At 48.5% G+C, this 26009-nt stretch overlaps 1 protein-coding gene across 1 annotated transcript in view; it reads right to left on the bottom strand.

Annotated features, from left to right (window-relative positions):
* RNF123 (ring finger protein 123) overlaps positions 1–7446 on the bottom strand; it is a 107366-nt gene extending 99920 nt beyond the window's left edge. Inside the window, exons 1-2 of the mRNA XM_082265764.1 lie at positions 7353–7446; positions 4829–4913 (exon numbers count right to left, since the gene is read on the bottom strand). Coding sequence (XP_082121890.1) covers positions 4829–4913; positions 7353–7434 — 167 coding nt within the window. The 5' untranslated portion in view covers positions 7435–7446. The remainder of the gene's footprint in view (positions 1–4828; positions 4914–7352) is intronic.
* Positions 7447–26009: the final 18563 nt, after the last annotated feature.

The raw sequence follows: 26009 nt of genomic DNA, 5'->3' as shown, positions 1-26009 counted from the left end.
GTAATAATGCACTGGCAGGGAAGGGGATAACACTGTGGGTGATCAAGGGGTTAAATGTGAGCCTAGGGGAGTGTTTTCTAATGGTGGGGGAGCGTGGCTTGTGAAATGACCATAGAGACCTGTGATCCTATATAGAAGGATCACAGGCGCTCTGTGATCGTTCCAGCGAGAACGGTCGGTGTGATCGTGGGTGTCAGGCGGCAATCGGAGCCGTCTGCCCCGTGCATCGGCTTCCATGCTGACGAGCGGGGGCGGGAGCGCCGGTTGCCCCCTAGCTGCCTGCTCATGACCGACATAGCCCTACGTCAATTTGCGCAGCAGTGCCACATTGCCGCAGTAAATAGGCGGCGGCCGGTCGGGAACCGGTTAAGTAGCATTTACTTCCTGGAACCCATCTGCCCTTAGTTGGGTATGCAAGCAGGAGGGTGTGCTTAGCTGAGAAAACCCCTCCTCCCCTCCTGAAGACTCCTGGCATCATTTGCCTAGGCAAGAAACCAGGAAGCAAATGAGGAAATGTAAAAAAAAGTTTAATTCAAGTAAATCTGATATACTTTTCTATCTATTTACTAATGCTAGCAGCATGAGGATTACAAATAATCAATTCTGATTCGGGGGGGGGGACGCCCCACTTTAACAATGAGGCTGCATTCACATCCGAAACGCACAGCAAATCACACAGAAAACACGAGCTTTACCTTGGTGTGTGGGTGTCAATCAGGAGTAGTGGGCGGTCCTAGGCAGGTTGTATTTGCATAGTAACGCCCACATGTGATGCTGAGCGTCAATGACTGAAAGAACAGATATCCAGTAAATGAATGGGTCGGGCCAAAGACAGGATAGGGAGGAAATGACTAGATGATGCTGGACATCCTCCAGCCAGAAAATGAGGCGGGGCTCTTATCTGGTTGCTGCAGCTTGTAATGCACATTGTGAGGAGCTCACAGTGTGCAGGGAAATCAGAGTAAACCGTTTCAGTCCAGGAAGAAGCCGGTACAACCGTTTGGATGGCGGTCAAATGGTTTTGTGTGATGTACAAATGTCCCTTTTTTATTATGGGAGGAGAGCATTGTTATTCTTGCAGCGTGTCCCCAGACGGGAAAAGGTTAACAGAACATGCGGGGTGTCACTGTGACACGCACACAGCAGCTGCGTGACTCCTCGGTGTAAGCGGAGAGCGGGGATAAAGCAGAGTATTTATAGATGTGATGACAGGGGGACGCAGGCAGCCATTGCTGGACAGAGGACAGGATCTGATCATGGTGACACACAGCAATCACAATCTGTGACATGTGGATTCTCAGGTCCCCCTTCCCCCCCAGTCAGGTCACACGACTCTCGGATCCGGAAAGGTCGGAATTTGAAAACACGTCTATGTCCTCATGGATATCATCTAGTGGGGGGGAATCAGGGTCATCCAGCTGAACCAAGTTTATTACACCCTGGATAGGCTACATAAACCTCCCCCTGGCAGGATTAATAGTCTCTTACCGCTAAGCAGGGGTAGGCAGGGACAGAGGGAGGCAGGGGCAGAGGGAGGCAGGGAAAGCAGCCATATTTCCTCCGCCTCCCTCTATCCACCTCCATACCCCTCTCGCTCAGCTGAGAGCATATTAACAAGGAGAGAGTGAAGGGAAAGAGACAGACCGAGAGAGGAGAGAAGAAGAAGAAGAAAGAGAAAAGAAGAAAGAGAAAAGAAGAAAGAGAAAAGAAGAAAAAGAGAGACAGAGAGACAGAGAGACAGAGAGAGAGAGAGAGAGACGAGAGACGAGAGACGAGAGAGAAACACCAGAGAGAGACGAGAGTGAGGGAGGAGAGAAAGAGGGGAGAGAGAGAGTGAGCGCAGAGAGAGAATGCACAGAGAGCATGCAGATATAGAGAGGGGGTAGGAGAGAGACAAGGAGAGAGCGAGGGGAAAGAGACAGAGTGAGAGAGCAAATACAGAGAGAGAGAGCATGCAGAGATAAAGACGGGGACGAGAGTGACGAGAGAGAATGCCGAGTGAAAGAGAGACAAGAGTGCCGAGAGAGAGAGAGACAAGAGTGCCGAGAGAGAGAGAGAGAGACAAGAGTGCCGAGAGAGAGAGAGAGACAAGAGTGCCGAGAGAGAGAGAGACAAGAGTGCCGAGAGAAAGAGAGACAAGAGTCCCGAGAGAAAGAGAGACAAGAGTCCCGAGAGAGAGAGACAAGAGAGAGAGAGAGACAAGAGAGAGAGAGACAAGAGAGAGAGAGAGAGAGAGAGACAAGAGAGAGAGAGACAGAGAGAGAGAGACAGAGAGAGAGAGAGAGAGAGACAAGAGAGAGAGAGACAAGAGAGAGAGAGACAGAGAGAGAGAGAGACAGAGAGAGACAGAGACAGAGAGAGAGACAGAGAGACAGAGAGAGAGAGAGAGACAAGAGCGCCAGCGAGAGAGAAAAAATGACAAGAGAAAGAAAGATGAGAGAAAAAAAAAAAAAACGTACAGAAAATAAAGATGGGGGGAGAAAGGAAGGCTAATTTAAAAGAATGGGAATATAAAAAAAAAAAAAAAAAAAAAAAAAAAAACAAACAAACAACATTAATCACCTAGATAGCTGGACAATCCCAGCTGTTTCCCACCGGCTGTACCCTAAGAACTGAGAGATCAAACACCGCTGATCGCTCAGTTCTCCCCCTCTGCTCTGAGCAGAGAGCTTTTTCACTGGCTCTCTGCTCTGCCCCTCCAGCGCTCACTGGAGTCTTAGGCTGTGAAGAGGGTGGGAGCGGCTGGCTCCGCCTCTTAGCAGTATGCCGAGAGGCTGAGCCATCTGCACCTGTAAAGTCAGGATCTGAGTGACATCAGCTGCCTTTAGCCTGCTGTCAGCTGAAAAGCGGTCACAGGTGCAGAACACGGAGTGCATAACAAACTGCACTCATGAGATCCATAGGAGAAGTACAGCCAAAATAGCTCTGGCTATACTTCTCCTTTAATTGGATTTACCCAAATTCAGACAAATGCCTCCAATGTAGAATACAGTAAAACCTTGGATTGCGAGAATAATTCGTTCTGGAAACATGCTTGTAATCCAAAGCACTCTTATATTAAAGCGGATTTCCCTATAAGAAAAAATGGAAACTCAAATGATTCCTTCCACAAATATTTATTGATAAATCCTTCAGTTTATAGTCCATATAAAAAGATTATAGCAATGTGATTGGTTGTGTAACCATAAAATGTCCATCCACAAATGGCGCCTCCACAAGGGGATTAGAAGCAAAATCCAGCAGAAGCTACAGAGTATAAAAGAGAAGAGAGGAGCCTCCAAGTGTAGCAATATGGTTCCATTTAATGAAGGTTCAACCTTTAGCAATGGTTCACATGGTTGATGAATAAAAGAGGCACATCTAAGTATGGAGGCATCCGGGGGTAAAGCTGTCCACATAGACCGAGGACATAGACCGAGGTATCTGGCGACGTAGGTCTACGTCGCTGGACCCAGCCGAGCCGCTCCAGCCGAGCCAGGGGAGGAGAGGCGGTGATCACCGCCGCTGTTCCCCGATCGTCGGGGAAAGAGTGAGGAAATCCACCCACTTGGGTAAACAAAGCAGGCGGATCTCCTATGTGACAGGCAGGGACAGATTACAGGATTCAGCATAGCTGAACCTGCGATCTGTGCCTGTGTCTCACAACCCCCTCCCCCCACACACGTCAGTAAGCAAGAGGCACACATTTAACCCCTTGATCACCAACAGTGTTAACCCCTTCCCTGCTAGTGTCATTATTACAGTGACAGTGCATATTTTTAGCACTGATTACTGTAGTAATGTCACTGGTCCCCCCAAAAGTGTCAAAAATGTCAGTCAGGGGCCCGATCTGTCCGCCGCAATGTCGCCAAAAAAAAAAAAAAAAAAAACGCAGATCGTCGCCATTACTAGTAAAAAAAAAAAAAAAAACCAAACAATAAAAATGACAAATCTTTCCTGTAGTTAGTAAACGCGATAACTTTTGTGCAAACCAATCAAAATACGCTTATTGAGATTTTTTTTTAACAAAAATATATGTAGCAGAAAACAAAATTGTCCTAAGATGTTAAAACATTTTGATTTGTACATTTTTTGTTGGGGAATGTTATATATCAGAATGTGAAAAATATTGTTTTTTTTTTTTTTTTTTTTCCAAAATAGTCGCTTTTTTTTGGGAAAAAAAAATAAATAAAAATCGCACAGGGGATCAAATACCACCAAAAGAAAGCTCTATTTGTGGGGGTAAAAAAAAAAGGGACATAAATTTTATTTGAGTACAGCGTTGCACGACCATGCAATTGTCCGTTAAAAAGTAACGCAGTGCCGAATCGCAAAATATGGCCTGGTCAGGAAGGGGGTAAACTTTTCCGGTCTTAAATCGGTTAAAAATACGCTCATTGAGAATTTTTATGTCAAAGACATGTAGCTGAATAAATTTTGGCCTAAATATATGACAAAAATTGAATATATTGGATATTTTTTAACTGTCAAAGTAGAAAATGTCAATTTTTTTTGCTATTTTTTTAATTAATATTGCAAAAAATGAAAAGCGCAGAGGTGATCAAATACCACCAAAAGAAAGCTCTGTTTGTGGCGGAAAAAAAAGGACGTAAATTTAATTTGGGTACGGCACGACCGCGCAATTGTCAGTTAAAGTCGCGCAGTGCCAAGTTGAAAAAAAGTGGCCTGGACGTTAAGCAGGAAAATCCTCCGGTCTTAAAGTGGTTAAACCAAGTTACTCTCATTCTAAGTTTTTACTCAAAACCCTGTTGGATATAAAATAAGATTACGCCTCCCTGTGTGACGGACAGAGTTCAGGAAGCAGCAATGAATGACATTCTGGGATTACCTGTATGCGGCACCATGCTGAGCTCCATCACTCCCCGGGAATATCCGGTGCAGATACTGACTCAGGAGACGATCGTTCACAATTCCTGGAACAGGAGAGAAATGTTACAATCCGGATATGAAGAGATACCAATACAATACATGTCATCTCTGAATGAGCCCCACACCCAGTCGACAACACCGACATGAGATCCAAATGTTACATTGTATACTCCCTGTGTGACGTCATTTATAATTGAAGGATTTAAAAAAAAAAAATGTAAATAATAATAATAATAATAATAGATCTGATTGTGCTCTCCAGCAACTTATTTTGAGGAATAATTTCTGACCAGGAGAATCTATGGACTTCGATTTTAGGAGCCACGCAAACTCAACTTATCGGGAATGATGTATGACATCACTGGGCTCTGAACGGCGGCTATTTTACGGGATGTTCCTTGTGTCATTGTGCTGCAAGTTAAATGTTTGGGGACCTTTTTTTTTTTTTTTTAAGGGATCCTAAACGCATACAAATTATTTTATTTCTGCACACTGCATGGCAACCCATGTGATCTGTATTGCATGCATTCAGGCTGAGGACCAATGTGTGTTTATTTTTTGTCTCCAGAGAGAAAACAGATCAGTTCAGGAGACTCAGGGGCACTTTCTGCAATGGTGACACCAGAGAATCAGGGACACTTCCTGCAACGGTGACACCAGAGAATCAGGGACACTTCCTGCAACGGTGACACCAGACACTTCCCGCAATAGTGACACCAGAGACGCAGGGACACTTCCTGCAATGGTGACACCAGAGAATCAGGGACACTTCCTGCAACGGTGACACCAGAGAATCAGGGACACTTCCTGCAACGGTGACACCAGAGAATCAGGGACACTTCCTGCAACGGAGACACCAGACACTTCCCGCAATAGTGACACCAGAGACGCAGGGACACTTCCTGCAATGGTGACACCAAAGACACTTCCCGCAAAGGTGACACCAGAGACGCAGGGACACTTTCTGCAATGGTGACACCAGAGAATCAGGGACACTTTCTACAATGGTGACACCAGAGAATCAGGGACACTTTCTGCAATGGTGACATCAGGGATACTTTCTGCAATGGTGACACCAGAGAATCAGGGACATTTTCTGCAATGGTGACACCAGAGAATCAGGGACATTTTCTGCAATGGTGACACCAGAGAATCAGGGACACTTTCTGCAATGGTGACATCAGGGACATTTTCTGCAATAGTGACACCAGAGAATCAGGGACATTTTTCTGAAATGGTGACACCAGAGAATCAGGGACACTTTCTGCAATGGTGACATCAGGGACACTTTCTGCAATGGTGACATCAGGGACACTTTCTGCAATGGTGACATCAGGGACACTTTCTGCAATGGTGACACCAGAGAATCAGGGACACTTTCTGAAATGGTGACACCAGAGAATCAGGGACACTTTCTGAAATGGTGACATCAGGGACACTTTCTGCAATAGTGACACCAGAGAATCAGGGACACTTTCTGAAATGGTGACATCAGGGACACTTTCTGCAATAGTGACACCAGAGAATCAGGGACACTTTCTGCAATGGTGACATCAGGGACACTTTCTGCAATGGTGTCACCAGAGAATCAGGGACACTTTCTGCAATGGGGACACCAGAGAATCAGGGACACTTTCTGCAACGGTGACACCAGAAAAATCAGGGACACTTCCTGCACTGGTGACACCAGGCACTTCCCGCAATAGTGACACCAGAGACATTTCCTGCAATGATGACACCAAAGACACTTCCTGCAATGGTAACACCAGAGACACTTCCTGCAAAGGTGACACCAGAGACGCAGGGACACTTCCTGCAATGGTGACACCAGAGACGCAGGGACACTTCCTGCAATGGTGACACCAGAGACACTTCCCGCAAAGGTGACACCAGAGACGCCCCTAAGAGTCCCTCCATAGGATAGGCTATCCAGGATGGGTCCCTGAGAGTCCATCCATTGTATATACTATCCAGGATGGGCCCCTAAGAGTCCCTCCATAGGATAGGCTATCCAGGATGGGTCCCTGAGAGTCTGTCCATAGGATATGCTATCCAGGATGGGTCCCTAAGAGTCCCTCCATAGGATATGCTATCCAGGATGGGCCCCTGAGAGTCCGTCCATAGGATATGCTATCCAGGATGGGTCCCTGAGAGTCCGTCCATAGGATATGCTATCCAGGATGGGCCCCTGAGAGTCCATCCATAGGATATGCTATCCAGGATGGGTCCCTGAGAGTCCGTCCATAGGATATGCTATCCAGGATGGGCCCCTGAGAGTCCGTCCATAGGATATGCTATCCAGGATGGGCCCCTGAGAGTCCATCCATAGGATATGCTTTCCAGGATGGGCCCCTGAGAGTCCGTCCATAGGATGCGCTATGCAGGATGGGCCTCTGAGAGTCCGTCCATAGGATATGCTATCCAGGATGGGCCCCTGAGAGTCGGTTCATGTAGAGGGTTCAGTGAGTATCGGATCTCATCACCTGTCACCTTCGTCTTCTCGGGCTCTATAGACAGCCGATAATTCCTGCGTGACAAGGACGTGCCGGACCCTCGGGACGCCATGACCTGCACACAGAGAACACACAGGGGATCAGTACAGAGATCACATGACTCACCGACACACATAGAATACTGACAGTGCTACTGAGCCGCAGCAACCAATCACACAGAAGCTTCCTCCACCAACACGCGGCAAAAACTGAACCCCCCCACCCTATATTACCGGCCACTGCAAAATTCCAGCACAGCCCCTTCTGAACACTGACTGCTATGTAGGAAGATCTGTATGATGAGAAGTAGCCCTGGAACAAATAGTACCCCTTCACCCGCCATAGGACCTGGGGTACCACTCACCCACCCCAGCACCTATAGTACCCCTCACCCGCCATAGGACCTGGGGTACCCCTCACCCACCCCAGCACCTATAGTACCCCTCACCCGCCATAGGACCTGGGGTACCCCTCACCCACCCCAGCACCTATAGTACCCCTCACCCACCATAGGACCTTGGGTACCACTCGCCCACCATAGGACCTGGGGTACCCCTCACCCACCATAGGACCTATAGTACCCCTCACCCACCATAGGACCTGGGGTACCCCTCACCCACCCCAGCACCTATAGTACCCCTCACCCACCATAGGACCTGGGGTACCCCTCACCCACCATAGGACCTGGGGTATCCCTCACCCACCCCAGCACCTATAGTACCCCTCACCTGTCATAGGACCTTGGGTACCCCTCACCTACCCCAGCACCTATAGTACTCCTCACCCACCATAGAACCTGGGGTATCCCTCACCCACCCCAGCACCTATAGTACCCCTCACCCGCCATAGGATCTTGGGTACCCCTCACCCACCCCAGCACCTATAGTACCCCTCACCCACCATAGGACCTTGGGTACCACTCGCCCACCCCAGCACCTATAGTACCCCTCACCCACCATAGGACCTGGGGTACCCCTCACCCACCATAGGACCTATAGTACCCCTCACCCACCATAGGACCTGGGGTACCCCTCACCCACCCCAGCACCTATAGTACCCCTCACCCACCATAGGACCTGGGGTACCCCTCACCCACCATAGGACCTGGGGTATCCCTCACCCACCCCAGCACCTATAGTACCCCTCACCTGTCATAGGACCTTGGGTACCCCTCACCTACCCCAGCACCTATAGTACTCCTCACCCACCATAGAACCTGGGGTATCCCTCACCCACCCCAGCACCTATAGTACCCCTCACCCGCCATAGGATCTTGGGTACCCCTCACCCACCCCAGCACCTATAGTACCCCTCACCCACCATAGGACCTGGGGTATGCCTCACCCACCCCAGCACCTATAGAACCCCTCCCCGATCATGGCACTTGTAGTACCCTTCACCCACCCCAGCACCTATAGTTCCCCTCCCCTACCTTGGCACTTGTAGCTCCCCTCACCCACTCTGGAACACACAGTACTCCTCACCTGCCATAGGACCTGGAGTACTCCTCACCCACCCCAGCACCTATAGTACCCCTCACCCACCTTGGCACTTGTAGTACCCCTCACCCACCATAGGACCTGGGGTATCACTCACCCACCCCAGCACCTATAGAACCCCTCCCCGATCATGGCACTTGTAGTACTCCTCACCCACCCTGGAACACATAATACCCAGGGTACCCTTCACCCACCCCAGCACCTATAGTTCCCCTCCGCTACCTTGGCACTTGTAGTACCCCTCACCCACCTGGGAACACATAATACCCGGGGGACCCTCCCCTACCTTGGCACTTGTAGCACCCCTCACCCACCTTGGAACACACAGTACCCGGAGTACCCCTCACCCACCCCAGCACCTATAGTACCTCTCGCTCACCCTGGAATAGATATTGCCCCTCACTTATCTTGGGATATGGAGTACCCCTCACCCACCACAGGAATGGTAGTACCCATCACACACCTTGGCACCCGTAGTACCCATCACCCACCCTGAAACACATAGCACCCTTCACCCACCATAGGACCTGGAGTACCCCTCACCCACCTTGAGATATGTACCATCCTCCATCCTGGAGTACCCCTCATCTAACACAGGATCTGTAGTACCCCCCTCACCCACCTTGGGACACATACACATTGTACCCTTTACCCACCTTGGCACCTGTTTTACCCCTCACCAATATTATTGTTTATACCCCCACATGGCACACTGGGAATATGTAGCACATCACCCACCTTGAGACACATAGTACCCCTCACCCACCCTGAGACACAGAGTACCCCTCACCCACCCTGAGACACAGAGTACCCCTCACCCACCATAGGACCTGTGGAACCCATCACCCATATTGTGCTTTATACCCTCGCATGGCACACTGGGAGTTGTAGTTCCCCAGCAAACTCACCCTTCCACAGAGCCCCCTGTGGATCCTCTCGGGGTCGGTGCTCCCCCCAGTGACCCTCTTTCGGGCGTTTCACCCTGCACAGGGTCAGTCTCAGCTCCCCCAGCAGCTATAGCTCCGCCCCTCCGCTCTGACCCCGCCTCCCCCTCTGCTTCCTGCTCGGCACGGGGATGTCAGATTTTTTTTTTCGCCTCTCAATAAACTTTATTTAGCGAGAACAGAAACTAACAAAGAGCTGCAGCCCTGAGCCACTGCCACAATGTGTGAGTTGGCCAGAGCATACTTAGACTTGTAGTCCCTCCACAGCTACAAAGACACATTACACCTCCATTATCCCATCCCCCACATAAATATCACCTGTACCCCAATCTACCCCATTCCTCCATTACACCCCAATCCCCTCTCTGTCCTCTCTGTCCCTCCATTACACCCCAATCCTCCTCTGTCCCTCCATTACACCCCAATCCTCCTCTGTCCTCTATTATACCTCAATCCCCCCTCTGTCCTCTATTACACCCCAATCCCCCCTCTGTCCTCTATTATACCCCAATCCTCCTCTGTCCTCTATTATACCCCAATCCCCCCTCTGTCCTCTATTATACCCCAATCCTCCTCTGTCCTCTATTATACCCCAATCCCCCTCTGTCCTCTATTATACCCCAATCCTCCTCTGTCCTCTATTATACCCCAATCCCCCTCTGTCCTCTATTACACCCCAATCCCCCTCTGTCCTCTATTATACCCCAATCCTCCTCTGTCCTCTATTATACCCCAATCCCCCCTCTGTCCTCTATTATACCCCAATCCTCCTCTGTCCTCTATTATACCCCAATCCCCCTCTGTCCTCTATTATACCCCAATCTACCCCATTCCTCCATTACACCCCAATCCTCCTCTGTCCCTCCATTACACCCCAATCCTCCTCTGTCCTCTATTATACCCCAATCCCCCCTCTGTCCTCTATTACACCCCAATCCCCCCTCTGTCCTCTATTACACCCCAATCCCCCTCTGTCCTCTATTATACCCCAATCCCCCTCTGTCCTCTATTATACCCCAATCCCCCCTCTGTACCTCTATTATACCCCAATCCCCCTCTGTCCTCTATTATACCCCAATCCCCCTCTGTCCTCTATTATACCCCAATCCCCCTCTGTCCTCTATTATACCCCAATCCCCCTCTGTCCTCTATTACACCCCAATCCCCCCTCTGTCCTCTATTACACCCCAATCCTCCTCTGTCCTCTATTATACCCCAATCCCCCCTCTGTCCTCTATTACACCCCAATCCCCCCTCTGTCCTCTATTACACCCCAATCCTCCTCTGTCCCTCCATTATACCCCAACCCCCCCCTTCTGTACTCCATTACACCCCAATCCTCCCTCTATTACACCCCAACCCCCCCCCCCCTCTGTCCCTCTGTCCTCTATTGCACCCCAATCCTCCTCTGTCCTCCATTACACCCCAATCCTTCCTCTATTACACCCCAACCCCCCCCCCTCTGTCCTCTATTATACCCCAACCCCCCTCTATTACACCCCAATCCTCCTCTGTCCTCTATTACACCCCAGTCCCCCCTCTGTCCTCTATTATACCCCAATCCCCCCTCTGTCCTCTATTACACCCCAATCCCCCCTCTGTCCTCTATTACACCCCAATCCCCCCTCTATTACACTCCAATCCCCCTCTGTCCTCTATTACACCCCAACCCCCCCCTGTCCTCTATTATACCCCAATCCCCCCTCTGTCCTCTAATATACCCCAATCCCCCCTCTGTCCTCTATTATACCCCAATCCCCCCTCTGTCCTCTATTATACCCCAACCCCCCCTCTATTACACTCCAATCCCCCTCTGTCCTCTATTACACCCCAATTTCCCCTCTGTCCTCTATTACACCTCAATCCCCCCTCTATTACACCCAATCCCCCCTCTGTTCTTCTATTATACCCCAATCCCCCTCTGTCCTTCTATTATACCCCAATCCCCCTTCTGTACCTCTACTATACCCAAATCCCCCCTCTATTACACTCCAATCCCCCCTCTGTCCTCTATTACACCCCAGTCCCCCCTCTGTCCTCTATTATACCTCAATCCCCCCTCTGTCCTCTATTATACCCCAATTCCCCCTCTATTACACTCCAATCCCCCTCTGTCCTCTATTACACCCCAATTTCCCCTCTGTCCTCTATTACACCTCAATCCCCCCTCTATTACACCCAATCCCCCCTCTGTTCTTCTATTATACCCCAATCCCCCCTTTGTCCTTCTATTATACCCCAATCCCCCTTCTGTACCTCTACTATACCCAAATCCCCCCTCTATTACACCCAAATGCCCCCCCCTCTGTCCTCTATTACACCCCAATCCCTCCTCTATTACACCCAAATGCCCCCCCCCCGTCCTCTATTACACCCAATCCCCCCTCTGTCCTTCTATTATACCCCAATCCCCTTCTGTACCTCTACTATACCCAAATCCCCCCTCTGTCCTCTATTACACCCCAATCCCCCCTCTGTTCCTCTATTATACCCCAATCCCCCCTCTGTCCTCTATTATACCCCAATCCCCCCTCTGTCCTCTGTAACACCCCAATTCCCCCTCTGTCCTCTATTATACCCCAATCTCTCCTCTATTATATCCCAATCCTCTATCTATCCATCTATGATACCCCAATCCCTGCTCTGTCCTATATTATACCCCAATTCCCGCTCCATCCTCTATTACACCCCAATCCCCCCTCTGTCCTCTATTACACCCCAATTCTGCCTCTTTTATACCCCAATCCTCTAGATATTTATCTATTATACCCCAATGCCCCCCCCCCGTCCTCTATTATACCAAAATCCCCCCTCTGTTCCTCTATTGCTCCTCAATCCCCCATCTGTTCCTCTATTACTCCCCAATCCCCCCTCTGTCTCTCTATTATACCCCAATCCCCACCCTGTTCCTCTATCGCTCCTCAATCCCCCATCTGTTCCTCTATTACTCCCCAATCCCCCCTCTGTCTCTCTATTATACCCCAATCCCCACCCTGTTCCTCTATCGCTCCTCAATCCCCCATCTGTTCCTCTATTACACCCCAATTCCCCCTCTGTCCCTCAATTGTGATGGAAATTAATGGGGTTTGGCGCATAGAAATTTGCTCGGTGCGTCGAGATCTTCGCTGCACTTAAAGCGGTAGTATACCGTTTTTCGCCACTTTTAACTACAGGTAAGCCTATAATAAGGCTTACCTGTAGGTACAATTAATATCTCCTAAACCGGCACGGTTGGAGATATCTCCTAAACCGGTAGGGTGATAACCCATGGGGCTGTTTAGGGACATTCCTGATGGAGTAGAGAGCTATGGGGAGACATTGAGGCAATGGTTTTCCAGTATCAGCCATAATTTTTCAGACTTTGTTCCTAATGATCCCATTGACTGTTCAACCTTACCACTTAATGTCTGGGATGGGAGCCTCCTTTGCCAGACTTACAGCCGCTGATTCCCATTCCATCAAAGAAAGGCAGTCGTGTTGTTCCTATTAGGTTGGAAAATTGGTTAGAGGTCAAGAGATTAGTGTTGTTAGTTTGAAAGTTTTGAAAATTACCATTTTTCACACCATTATCTACCCTCTTTTCCTCCTCAATAACAGTAAGAAGAGATGCTGGGTTCAAATTTTTTGAATTGTCTTAGAGTGAGGTTAGTAGGTGTTAGTTGTCTCCCCTGAAGGGGGAACCTTTGCCTCTAAGGTCTTGAGATCCTAGAACCGTTTAGGCTGCACCGGTGTCAATGAGGCAAGGGAGGGGATATTTTAATTCTTCAACGAATAGATTGATGTGGGCTGACACCGGTTTAAAAATGCCCTATGATGAGTCCTAGTCGTTGCCGACCATACCTACCATTGGAGTTTCCAGATCCTCCGGAATGAATTGCCACTTACCCCGCGGACCAGCCGGGTTGGTCAGACGTTTTGACTCTCAGGAGGAGGGTCCTCCCTGGAAACGCGTCAGCCCAGCCATATAGTTGCTGACACCAGCACGTCATCCAGTATAAGAGTTCCCTGGTCCTTCTGAGAGATGACCGGTTTTATTGTCGTTGCTTTATCATCACTCGTTTGTGAGTATAATGTGTGTTGTCTTTGGCTTACAATAAACCTTTTTAGTGGTAATGCACGAGGTCGGTGCGCCCTTCTTTTGTTGTTGTTTTTGGTCGGACAATTATACCTGATGTGCCCTGACTTTTCACATGGATAGCAAACCTGTTCCTTCCTGCGTGGAGTATTATCTCTGAACCCTCGGCGTATTCTCTCCAGCGGGCACTCTGAGATACGCTCTACCGTTTGCTGTGGGTAGGGAGTCGGGGAGACGAAAAACCTTGGATGTCTTATCCTGCTTCTTCCCTTCCATCTTCCTTTCTATAGCAGTGAGAGTAGACAGAATGGCAGGCATGGACGTTTAATTCGGTTCTAGCTAATAATAGCCGGTCTCGAATTTTCGTGTGGATATCTTCTAAAAACTTGGCTCTTAGCATTAGATGGATGGTTGTGAGTCTCCCACCCCCAACTGCAGTGTCAGGGCCAACCTCCGGATCTGCATCCAATGCAGCCTACTTGCAGAAACAAATGCATTCTTCCCTGGAATTTTAGCTCAGCTTCATCACATCAGTAGTGGAGTTAGCACCATAGAGATCTGGGAGTTTTCCCAGGAGGGCTACACTTATTCCTTCCCCCTTGATGTTGTCTGCTCCTAGGTGGTAATATGACAACAAGATATTGTTGTATTTACTATCTCATCTCCCACCTTAGCTCTCAGAATCTGGGCGCAATCCGTTCCGCTCATGCCGTAACTAAAATGAGTTTGCCCAAAAATTCTTTTGAACCCCAGTGGATTCATCCTATATTCCGGAAAGTTGGCCAGGATGCTCCTGATCTCTGAGGGTGTAAAAGGGACGTACAACACTATTCTATCCCCCCTTGTTCCCTCTCTGTTAGCGTTAGGGGCTGTCACGATTCACCACGCCCACGGCGACTAGCTAACCGAGACGTGGTTTCATGACTGGGGAGTATAAGGGAATAAGGGAAATTCCTACTGAGTAATTAGACTGACTCTGATACTTTCACAGCCTGCACTGCCTTTGGTCACCACTAGAGGGAGACTCCACTCCAATCCAGCTGGCTGACCACACACAGGCAGATACAAATCTTACATAAAATCTGGTGCACTCTAAGGGTTAGGGAGCAGTCTAGCAATTATTACACTAGGATTCCTCCAGCTATCCTACAAGCTAGAGCCCCTGTGTTAATCACTCTTCCCACTGTCCCCACACCCACATACCACAAACAATAGCCTGCCACCACCCAACAGTTTGTCCGCAGACTGGTCTGCTGGGACACCACACACACACACACGCAGATCTCCGTCTGGTTTACAATCTGCATGCAATCTGCCAATACACAGTGCAATTGCATACAGATTGGCATGTAGCGTAGACCAAGCAATTAGGCACTAAAATGCAACAATCTCTTCAGAGATATGAGTCCAAGCTTAGTACACAGAAGTCACTTATTAATTTTATAATGTAACCACTTTACCACCGGAGGATTTTGCTGTCTTACGTCCAGGCCACTTTTTGCGATTCGGCACTGTGCGAATTTAACTGACAATTGCGCGGTCATGCCACGCTGTACCCAAACGAAATTTACGCCCTTTTTTCCCACAAATAGAGCTTTCTTTTGGCGGTATTTGATCACCTGTGCGATTTTTACTTTTTGCGCTATAAACAAAAAAATAGCGACAATTTTGAAAAAATAACAATATTTTTTACATTTTTTTATATGAAATTCCCCCCCCCCCCCAAAAAAAAATTTTTTTTCTTTTTTGGCCAATTTGTTTTCTGCTACATATTTTTGGTAAAAAAAATCGCAATAAGCGTATTTTGATTGGTTTGCGCAAAAGTTATTGCGTTTACTAACTAAGGGAAAGATTTCTGTCATTTTTGGGTTTTTTTTTTTAACGAGTAATGGCGGCGATCTGCGATTTTTTTTGCGGGACTGCGACATTGCAGCGGACAGATCGTACCCTTGACTGACATTTTTGACACTTTTGGGGGTACCAGTGACATTACTACAGTAATCACTGCTATAAATAGGCACTGTTACTGTAAAAATGACACTGGCAGGGAAGGGGTTAATTTTTATTGGTGATCAAGGGGTTAATGTATGCCTGGTGCTTACTGACGTGTGTGGGGGGGAGGTGACTGAGTGACACAGGGACAGATCGCAGGTTCAGCTACGCTGAACCCTGCAATCTGACCCTGCCTGTCACTTAGAAGATCCGCCCGCTTTGTTTACACAAGCGGGCGGATCTCCACACTCGATTCCCCGACGATCGGGGAAGAGCGGCGGTGATCACCGCCGCTCCTCCCCTGGCCCGACTCCCGCTGTGACTGAATACAGCGGGAGCGAGCCTCCGGCGGCGCGCGGGAGTGTGCCTCCGGCGGCGCACACGCGCCGCCTAGAAGGGGAAGTGTCTGCCGACGTAGTACTACGTCGTCAGACCTACAAGAGCCACTTTGCCGCAGTACAGCTCTAGTGATAGAGGGGAATGTCTGGCGACGTAGGTCTGCGTCGTCAGACGTTATCGAGCCACTTTGCCGAAGTAGAGGCTCAGTGAGCAGCGGTAAAGTGGTTAATGATGTCATCCAAGGTAGCTCCTAACAGGTGATCTCCTTGAAGGGTAGATCAGTCAAGGCCTTTTTTAAAACTCTGATCCGCAGACCAGCATTTGAGCCAATAGACACGCCGAAGGACCACGGAGAGTCGAGCCGCATCCAAAGAGGCATCACAGATAAACTGCAGCCCCTGGACCAGCTGGTCCGCCAGCTCAGCAAAGGCAGCAGGGGGGGGGGGTCTGTTCTCCCTTCAGGTCACAGCATAAAAGCTTAGCCCACTCAGTCAGAGTTTGAAACACCAGGGCAATGGTGAATACCGGCCTCAGTGCCAAACCAGCCAGAGTGCACATATTGCGGCCCACAGCCTCTGCCTTCCTGTCAGCCTGATCCTTAAAGGCCGGAGGCTCTTCAACCCAAATCATGGTTGCCCTGTTTAATCTGGAAATCCAGAGGGTCAACCACCGGTGGAACAGTCCACTCCTTAAGAAGGGAATCCTCATAGGGGTAACGCCTAGTAAATCGCTAAGGGACCCCAAGAGGACGCTTTGGTCGTCCCCAATCTTTAGCAACAATTTTATCAAAATAGGCGGGGAAGGGTGACACCTTTGCCACTTTGGATGGCTTGTGAGTGCCAAAGCTCCGTTACAGCTGCAGCTGCGTCCTCCATCTTTAAGGTCTCATGCACAGATACAATAAGTGCATCCACCAGCGCCTTTTCATGCACAGTTGTAGAGGAATCATCCTCACCATCAGAGGATTCCGGGGCACGTGGTTGCAGACTCGGCAGGGTGACCCACGTCCTTGGCGGCCGAATCAGATTTAGGTACTGATGAGGAAGGTGAGGCAGGGGAAGGCGGGTGCTTTTTGCTAGCCCGTTGCCCGAAAGCCACCTCCACCAGGGACAAAAAGGACTCCATGACCGCCATCAGTGCATTGATGGATGGTTGGGGCCCGGAGGGCCATGCAGCCTCAGAGAGGGAATCCGGTGGGGAGATGTGCTCCAAAGACTCCATGAGTCACCAGGGGCACCCTTTAAAAAAGGTGTAAAACACTGCAAGGGACAACCCCCACTGCGCTGGCAGCATCACACGGTCGCCAGGCACAAAAAGCACCAAGCAATCCTCAGCAGAGAGGGAGAGAACCCCACCAGACTCACCACCCAGCAGAAACAGGCACCTGCAGCCACCAGGATAATCTGCACCGCATACGCGGCGATCAGTGTGTGATCTTTTTTTTTTTTTTTTTTGGTGGCGACTTTTTTTTTGGCCAGGCAGTGCAGTGTAATTCAATACAACAAGGAGACATACAAAACATTTGGCAAAATAAAACCGCTGTGTACTGCGATGTATAATAGTTAAGTGTGAATGTCTGACAAATAGATAAAAGATATAATATAATCCATAGGATTGGAGAGGCTCTGGCAAAGTCCTGGAGGCGAGCATGGGAGGAGATGACGAGGGAGCTAGAGAGCAGGAGGCTTTGAGAGGAACGAAGAGAGCGATTAGGTTGGTATTTTGAGACAAGGCTAGTGATGTAGTTGGGGGCTAAGTTGTGGATGGCTTTGTAAGATGTTGTTTGTTCTATGACTCATACTTCTAGTCCAGATGTGGACTTATTATGCTATTCCAAAAAGTGGCGGGGGACACTATGTTTATCCTTTCTCCCTTCCATTAATCTGAGATGTTCTCCAAATCTGCTTCTAAGGGGTCGTATGGTTCTACCTACGTACAATAATTTGCAGGGACAAGTTATACAATAAACCACATGATCTGATGAGCAATTGTAAAATTCCCCAAGTTGGTATGTTTTCTCTTTTGTGGAGAAAGCCTTTTTACCATGTGTGACAAAGGCACGTTTTACATAAGGTTTTTTTACACTGGTACATGCCCACTTATAGGTATAGGGCAAAGTTGGGCGGAGGCAGTAGTTTGGCTGAGTTTTAGTTTGCTAGGTGCGATTTTTCTTTTTCAGGTTGGGTGCTTTTTTGTATGTGACCCATGGCTTATTGGAAAGAGGGGCCTACGGTGCGGATCTTCTAATAAAATATTCCAGTGTCTTTCAAGAATGCAATCCATCATTTTGTGTTCTGGATGTAATTTAGTAATAAAATGGACAGACTGGTCAAAAGGCACGTTTTTCTTTTTAAGGGGGTATACCTTCAAGATAATGGGCTTGAGCTTGAAGAAAGTCATTCGGGATACCCCTTTTCCTTTAACCACTTTACCACCGGAGGATTTTGCTGTCTTACGTCTGGGCCACTTTTTGCGATTCGGCACTGTGCGAATTTAACTGACAATTGCGCGGTCGTGCGATGCCGTACCCAAATGAAATTGACGTCCTTTTTTTCCCACAAATAGAGCTTTCTTTTGGTGGTATTTGATCACCTGTGCCATGTTTACTTTTTGCGCTATTAACAAAAAAAAGCGTAAATTTTGAAAAAATAACAATATTTTATTTTATTTTTTTTGGGGGGAATATGAAATTCCCCCCAAAAAAATGTAAAAATCAAAATTTTTTTTAATTTTTGGTCAATTTGTTTTCTGCTACCTATGTTTGGTAAAAAAAATCTCAATAAGCGTATTTTGATTGGTTTGCGCAAAAGTTATTGCGTTTACTAACTAAGGGAAAGATTTATGTCATTTTTGGTGTTTTTTTTTTAACGAGTAATGGCGGAGATCTGCGATTTGTTTGTGGGACTGCGACATTGCGGCGGACAGATCGGACCCTTGACTGACATTTTTGACACTTTTGGGGTTACCAGTGACATTACTGCAGTAATCAGAGCTATAAATATGCACTGTTACTGTAAAAATGACACTGGCAGGGAAGGGGTTAATTTTATTGGAGAGGGAGGGGTTAATGTATGCCTGGTGCTTACTGACGTGTGTGGGGGGAGGTGACTGTGTGACACAAGGACAGATCGAGGGTTCAGCTTAGGAGATCACTTAGGAGATCCGCCCGCTTGTGTTTACACAAGCGGGCGGATCTCCACACTCGATTCCCAGACAATCGGGGAAGAGCAGCGGCGATCGCTGCTGCTCCTCCCCTGGCCCGACTCCTGCTGTGACTGAATACAGCGGGAGTGAGCCTCCAGCGGTGCGCGCGCCCTGCCTAGAAGGGGAAGTGTCTGCCGACGTAGTACTACGTCGTCAGACCTACAAGAGCCACTTTGCCGCAGTACAGTTCTAGTGAGCAGACGGCAAGTGGTTAACCTGTTTATCATAATAGAGCTTTGTTCTATATAATCATCCTTACTGGTGCAGTTATGTCTAAGCCGACAGAATTGGCCTCTCGGGATATTGTTGGTCCATTCGTGGTAGTGGTAACTCCTATAATGTAGTAGGTTACATAGTAGTTGAGGTTGAATAAGGACAATAGTCCATCCAGTTCAACCTGTGTAGGTGTGTGTGGACGTATTCATTTCCCATACCCCTGAATGTTTTGATCTTTGAGATGTACGTCCAAGAGTCTTTTAAAAGTAGCCATTCTCCCCGCAGTTACCACCATTCGTGGTAGAAAGTTCCACAATCTTATAGCCCCCCTTTTTTTTTTTACAGTAAGGTTTAAAATAGTTGTTACCATGTATTTGGCCATTTTTGTGATATAACTCAAGATCGAGGAAGGCTAGGTGTTCTGAATTCAGCACATGAGTAAACCCTCCCAGATGAGTACCGTATATACTCGAGTATAAGCCGAGTTTTTCAGCACATTTTTTTGTGCTGAAAACGTCCCCCCTCAGCTTATACTCGAGTCAAGAAAAAAAAAAAAAGTCCCTGGCCACTCCGACGTGTTTAAGCTTTAAAAATGGCGCCGCCCGGTGCATACATGTCACTGCGCACGCGCCGCCGCCGCTCGGGAGAGGCCGGTAATAGCCGAAAGTATACGAGTGGCGCGTGCGCAATGACGTGTCGGCGCCGGGCGGCGCCATATTTAAAATGAAGGCGCCTCTGGAACAGGTAAGTAACACTACCTGCCATTATGCAGGGCTGCGGGCATACTACAAGGGATGCAGTGCTGCGGGCATGGTCCACCTGTACCATGCCCACAGCACTGCATCTCCTGTAGTATGCCCACAACCCCGGATCCTCTTGTACCATGCCAGTACCCTGCATTCTCCTGCACCATGCCAGTACCCTCATTCTCCTGTACCATGCCAGTACCCTGCATTCCCCTGCACCATGCCAGTACCCTGCATTCTCCTGCACCATGCCAGTACCCTGCATTCTCCTGCACCATGCCAGTACCCTGCATTCTCCTGTACCATGCCAGTCACCCTGCATTCTCCTGCACCATGCCAGTACCCTGCATTCTCCTGTACCATGCCAGTCACCCTGCATTCTCCTGTACCATGCCATTACCCTGCATTCTCCTGCACCATGCCAGTACCCTGCATTCTCCTGCACCATGCCAGTCACCCTGCATTCTCCTGCACCATGCCAGTACCCTGCATTCTCCTGTACCATGCCAGTCACCCTGCATTCTCCTGTACCATGCCAGTACCCTGCATTCTCCTGCACCATGCCTGCCGCCCTGCATTCTCACCCTAGGCTTATACTCGAGTCAATGATTTTTCCCATCTTTTTGTGGTAAAAGTAGGGGCCTCGGCTTATACTCGGGTCGGCTTATACTCGAGTATATACGGTATATTATCTATATACCTGCCGAAAAAGACTAGATGTTTGGAAAAAGGATCCATATATACTTGGACTTCCACAAACCCATAGCCAAAGTGGCATATGAGGGCATAAAATTTGCGCCCATAGCTGTGCTTTGGACTTGTAAATACATTTTCCCATCAAAATAAAATAGTTATGTGTCAGGCAAAATCTAGTGGCCTCCAAGATAAAATCTGCCTGACGTTGATTCATATACGGATCACCGGATAGAAAAGAATCCAAAGCTGCAAGTCAAAGCTCATGGGGTATGGATTTATAGAGGGAACTGACATCTAGAGATATCCAGTGGTAAATTTTTTTTCCAATGGTAGGGTTCTAGAAGTTCTAGGAGATGAGTCCCATTTCTAATGTAAATTTGGAGTCCCTGAGCTAAAGGTTGTAGAAATTGATCAATATAAATGGAAAATAGAGATGTTATGATATCCATGGCTGCAAAAATTGGCCTCCCGGGAGGGTTGGTTGGATTTTTGAGATGTGATAAAAGTAGGAAGTACAATACACATCCCTACTGAGGAAGGAGACATCAATCTTATCAATGACATTATTGGTTTTGGCGGTATGGATTAATTCTAAGGCTTCTTTTTTGTATTCTGGGAGAAGGCCTTTCGAGAGTTTTATGTAAGTAGTGGAATCAGAGAGTAGTCTTTTCACTTCTCTAAGATAATTCATATGATCCTAGATGACTATACCGCCTCCCTTGTCGGCGGTTTTTATTATGATAGCGTCATTACCCATCATAACTGTAAGGGCTTTTTGTTCTGGTGCAGATGATTGTCCTGATATAGATATCTTAGAAGAGGACTGTTGACATAGTTTTAAAAATTCAGATAATACAACCTTATAAAAGGCTTTAAGATCAAGCAAAAGCCCCCATCTTGAAGCCTTTTGCGTTCCCTTCTGCGTGTGAATTCGAAGAAATGGGGCTCTTTAATTTCTCTTTCGTTCATTGACAGACACAGCTTCTGATATTCATAACCATTGGGTTATACTGTCCCCTGCAGGAGTAGGACACTAAGCAGAAAAGATATCTGGCTACACCCATGGGCAGTCCTAGGGGGTATACTCCCTCTCTCTGCTAAAGCCACTCAGTTTTTTTTCTGCTTAGTCAGGAGTAAGGACCTATTTCCTTGCTGGGAACATTGGTCCTGGCAAATCTTTTTAGATAGAACATTTTTTTCTCCTGGATTTTTTCTTGTGAGATCTACAATCAACTGCCAGACTTGGCGACGGGCTGGATAATCTAGATCCAGTGGTCACCCTAGCGAGCGTGTGCAGACCAGCTCCGCGCTAGGTCGGCCGCGACATAGCCCCACTAGACGGGGGCTGGCCTGCGAGTTAAACGCCTCGCGAGGTCGTATATGACTGGTTCGCGGCCCGAGACGCAGCATTCTTTCTGGCCGACAGCCCCACCATTTCGATTTAGAGAGGTTCTGTCTGTAAAGGTGCCCACCTGATTCCTGGTATGGTGAGTAGCTGCCCTCTCCGAGGGGTTTTGGGGTGGATGTGGCCCCTCCTTGGGATGGTCGGTCCCTCGGGTTCCCCTCCTTCCCGCAGGCACCCCCCTTGCCAAATCCCTCACCCTTCCCACGCTGGGGCTATTTGGGTGGTCTTGCCACTTTCCTGGGATGGGGGCAGGGTGCTAACCACCATGGATGGCAGCCTGGTTGACTGGGGAGGCGTTCTCAGGAAGCATTCTGCTCAGGGGATCTGGGCGCTGGAAGAGTCCAGGCTCCTGATCAATGTATTGGATCTCCGAGCATTCGGACTGTGTCTGGATCATTGGACAGATCGTCTTCAAGGTTGTCCAGTGCGCATTAAATCGGACAATGCCACGGCCGTAGGGGGGGGGGGTCAAGAAGTGTCCTGGTGGCTCTGGAGGTAGCCAGCATTCTAAAGTGGGCTGAACAGTTTGTTCCAACCCTCTCCGCCGTACACATTCCCAGGGTGGAAAATTGGTAGGCAGATTACCTCAGTCGGTAGGCGTTGGACCACGGGAGTGGTCCCTTCATCCGGAGGTGTTTCATCAGCTGTGTCTCCATTGGGGCACCCCCGAGGTGGATCTGTTGGCATCTCGGCTCAACAGACAGGTGCAGAGGTTTGTGGCTCAGTCAATGAATCCTCTGGTGGATGCCAGAGACACAGTGATGGCCCTGTGGGGTCAGTATTGTCTGATTTAGGTCTTGCCTCTTCTCAAGCTTCTACCAAGACTTGTATGCAGGATCAAGGCAGAAGGGATTCCGGTCATCTCAGTGGCTCTGGACTGGCCTCGCCGGGCTTGGTACGCCGATCTGGTGCGGCTGGTCGCCGATGTTCCTTGGCTGCTTCCATCAGGGAGGATCTGTTGTCCCAAGGATCGGTCTTCCATCCTGCTTTACAGTCGCTTGCTGTGAGAGCTTGTTGAACACCAGGTGCTGAAGGATAGGGGTTTATCTGAGTTGGTGATTCCTACACTGTTAAAAGGAAATAGGAAGATCTACCACCGTACGTGGAAGACGTACATTGCCTGGTGTGAGTCTCTTGGGGTTCTTCCTCGGCCCTTCATGGTGGCTCGGGTCCTGACCTTTCTTGAACAGGGGTGGGGTTGGTTGAACAGAAATTGGCCTCGAGTACCGTTAAGGGCCAAATGTCGGCTTTGGCGGTCTTCTTCCAACGACCTCTGGCCACACACTCCCTGGTGTGTACCTTTCTTCAGGGTATCCGACATTTGGTTCTTCCAGTGCGGCCTCTGTTGCTGCCTTAGGATCTTAATTTGGTGCTTTCAGCTCTACAGAAGCCTCCCTTTGAAAATATTCGGGAGATTCCCCTGCTTACGCTGTCCCAGAAGGTGGCCTTTTTAGTGGCTATTACCTCTGCGCGCAGGTTGTCGTAACTGGTGGTGTTATCCTGTTGTTCACCTTACCTGGTGATTCAAAGGGATAAGTTGTTCTTCGCCTCTGTCCATCGTTCCTTCCAAAGGTTGATTTTATTTGAATGAAGACATTGTTGCCTTCCGTGTCCCAGGTCTAAACATCCTAAGCAAATTGCTTTGCATGCCTTGGATATGGTCCGGGTAATTAGGGTGTACTTGACAGCTACAGAGTCTTTCAGGAAGTCAGTCTCTCTTTGTGCTCACGTATGGACCTCAATAAGGGTTGTCCGCTTCCTCTGTGACCATTTCCAGATGGATCAGGCAGACGGTGGTTCAGGCCTATTCCATCAAGGGTCAGGTTCCTCCTTTCCCTGTCAAGGCGCTCTACTATAGCCTCCTGGGCTTTCCAACATCAGGCGTCAGTGACGCAGCTTTGCAAGGTGTCCACCTGGTCGTCGGTGCACACTTTTACAAAGTTTTATAAAGTGGATGTGTTGGCATCTGCCAATGCTTCTTTTGGCCACAAGGTTTTGCAGGCTGCTGTTTAGGAGGACCTGATCCTGTTTGAGGGTGTGTTGTTTTTTTTTTTTTAGGTGGGCTCCAGTTGTTTGGTTGAGCTCCTGTTACCTGGTTGGCTAATGTTTAGCCTTAGGAATTTTGTTGTTGTTCCCACCCCTCATGTTTAACACTGCTTTGGGATGTCCCAATGGTTAGGAATATCAAAAGCTGTGTCCGTCAATGAACGAAAGAGATATGGGATTTTTGACTTACGGTAAAATCCATTTCTCTGATGTTCATTGATGGACACAGCTCCTGATATTTATAACCATTGGGTTATGCTGCCCCCCTATAGGAGTAGGACACTAGGCAGAAAATAATTCTGGCTACACACATGGGCAGTCCCAGGAGGTATACTCCCTCTCAATGCTATAGCCACTCAGTTTTGTTACAAGCAGTGTCAGGAGAATTATAACTCCACAGAGGGGTTTGTGCTGTGTCTGTCAATGAACATCAGAGAAATGGATTTTATAGTAAGTCAAAAATCCAATTTTTTTCTTCATCAATTTAGGCCAATATGTATTCTGCTGTATATTTTTGGTAAAAATCCCAACAAGCATATACTGACTGGTTTGTGTAAAGGTCATAGTGTCTACAAACTATGGAAAAGATTAACCACTTCAATACAGGGCACTTTTCCCCCTTCCCACCCAGGCCAATATTCAGCTTTTAGCGCTGTTGCATTTTGAATGACAATTGCGCGGTCATGCAACACTGTACCTAAACCAAATTTATGTCATTTTTTCCCCATAAATAGAGCTTTCTTTTGGTGGTATTTGATCACCACAAGGTTTTTTCTTTTTTGCTACACAAATAAAAAAAGACTGAAAAGTTTGAAAAAAAAAAAGGTTTTTTTTTTATGTTATAAAATTTTGTAAATAGATATGTTTTTTTCCTGCACTGATGAGGCCGCACTGACAGGCACTGATGAGGAGGCACTAATATTCAGCACTGATGGGCACTGATAGGCAGCACTGATATGTGGCACTGATAGATAGCACTGATATGCAGCATTGGTGGGCACTGATAGGCGGCACTGATAGGTGGCAATGATCGGCACTGATAGGCAGCACTGGGGGGCAATAATGGGCACTGGTGGGCGGCACTGATAGATGGCAATGATGGGAACCAGTGGGCAGCACTGATGGGGAGGGCACTGGCAGGCAGCACTGATGGGGAGGGCCCTGGTGAGCTCCCTGAGCCCTGATTGACATCCCTGGTGGCCATAGTGGGCATCCCTGGGGTCATGGGTGGGCATCCCTTGTGGCTCTAGTGGCACCCCCCCAAGGGTCTGCACTGGTAATTAATGCTCTGATTACCAGCACAGACCCCCCCCCCCCCTGTCAGGAGAGCCGCAGATCGCCTCTCCTCCACTCGTGCCTGTCAGGTACGAACTGAGGAAAGCCGATCAATGCTTCTTCCTATTTACTATGTGACCAGCTGTGATTGGACACAGCTGGTCACATGGTAAAGAGCCTAAGTCAGAGCGGGGGCACGCAGAGCTCATTA

The sequence above is a fragment of the Pelophylax lessonae genome (genome assembly GCF_965119305.1).
Source record: "Pelophylax lessonae genome assembly, chromosome: 8".
Taxonomy (NCBI): domain Eukaryota; kingdom Metazoa; phylum Chordata; class Amphibia; order Anura; family Ranidae; genus Pelophylax; species Pelophylax lessonae.
This window is presented reverse-complemented; position numbering and strand designations above follow the sequence as displayed.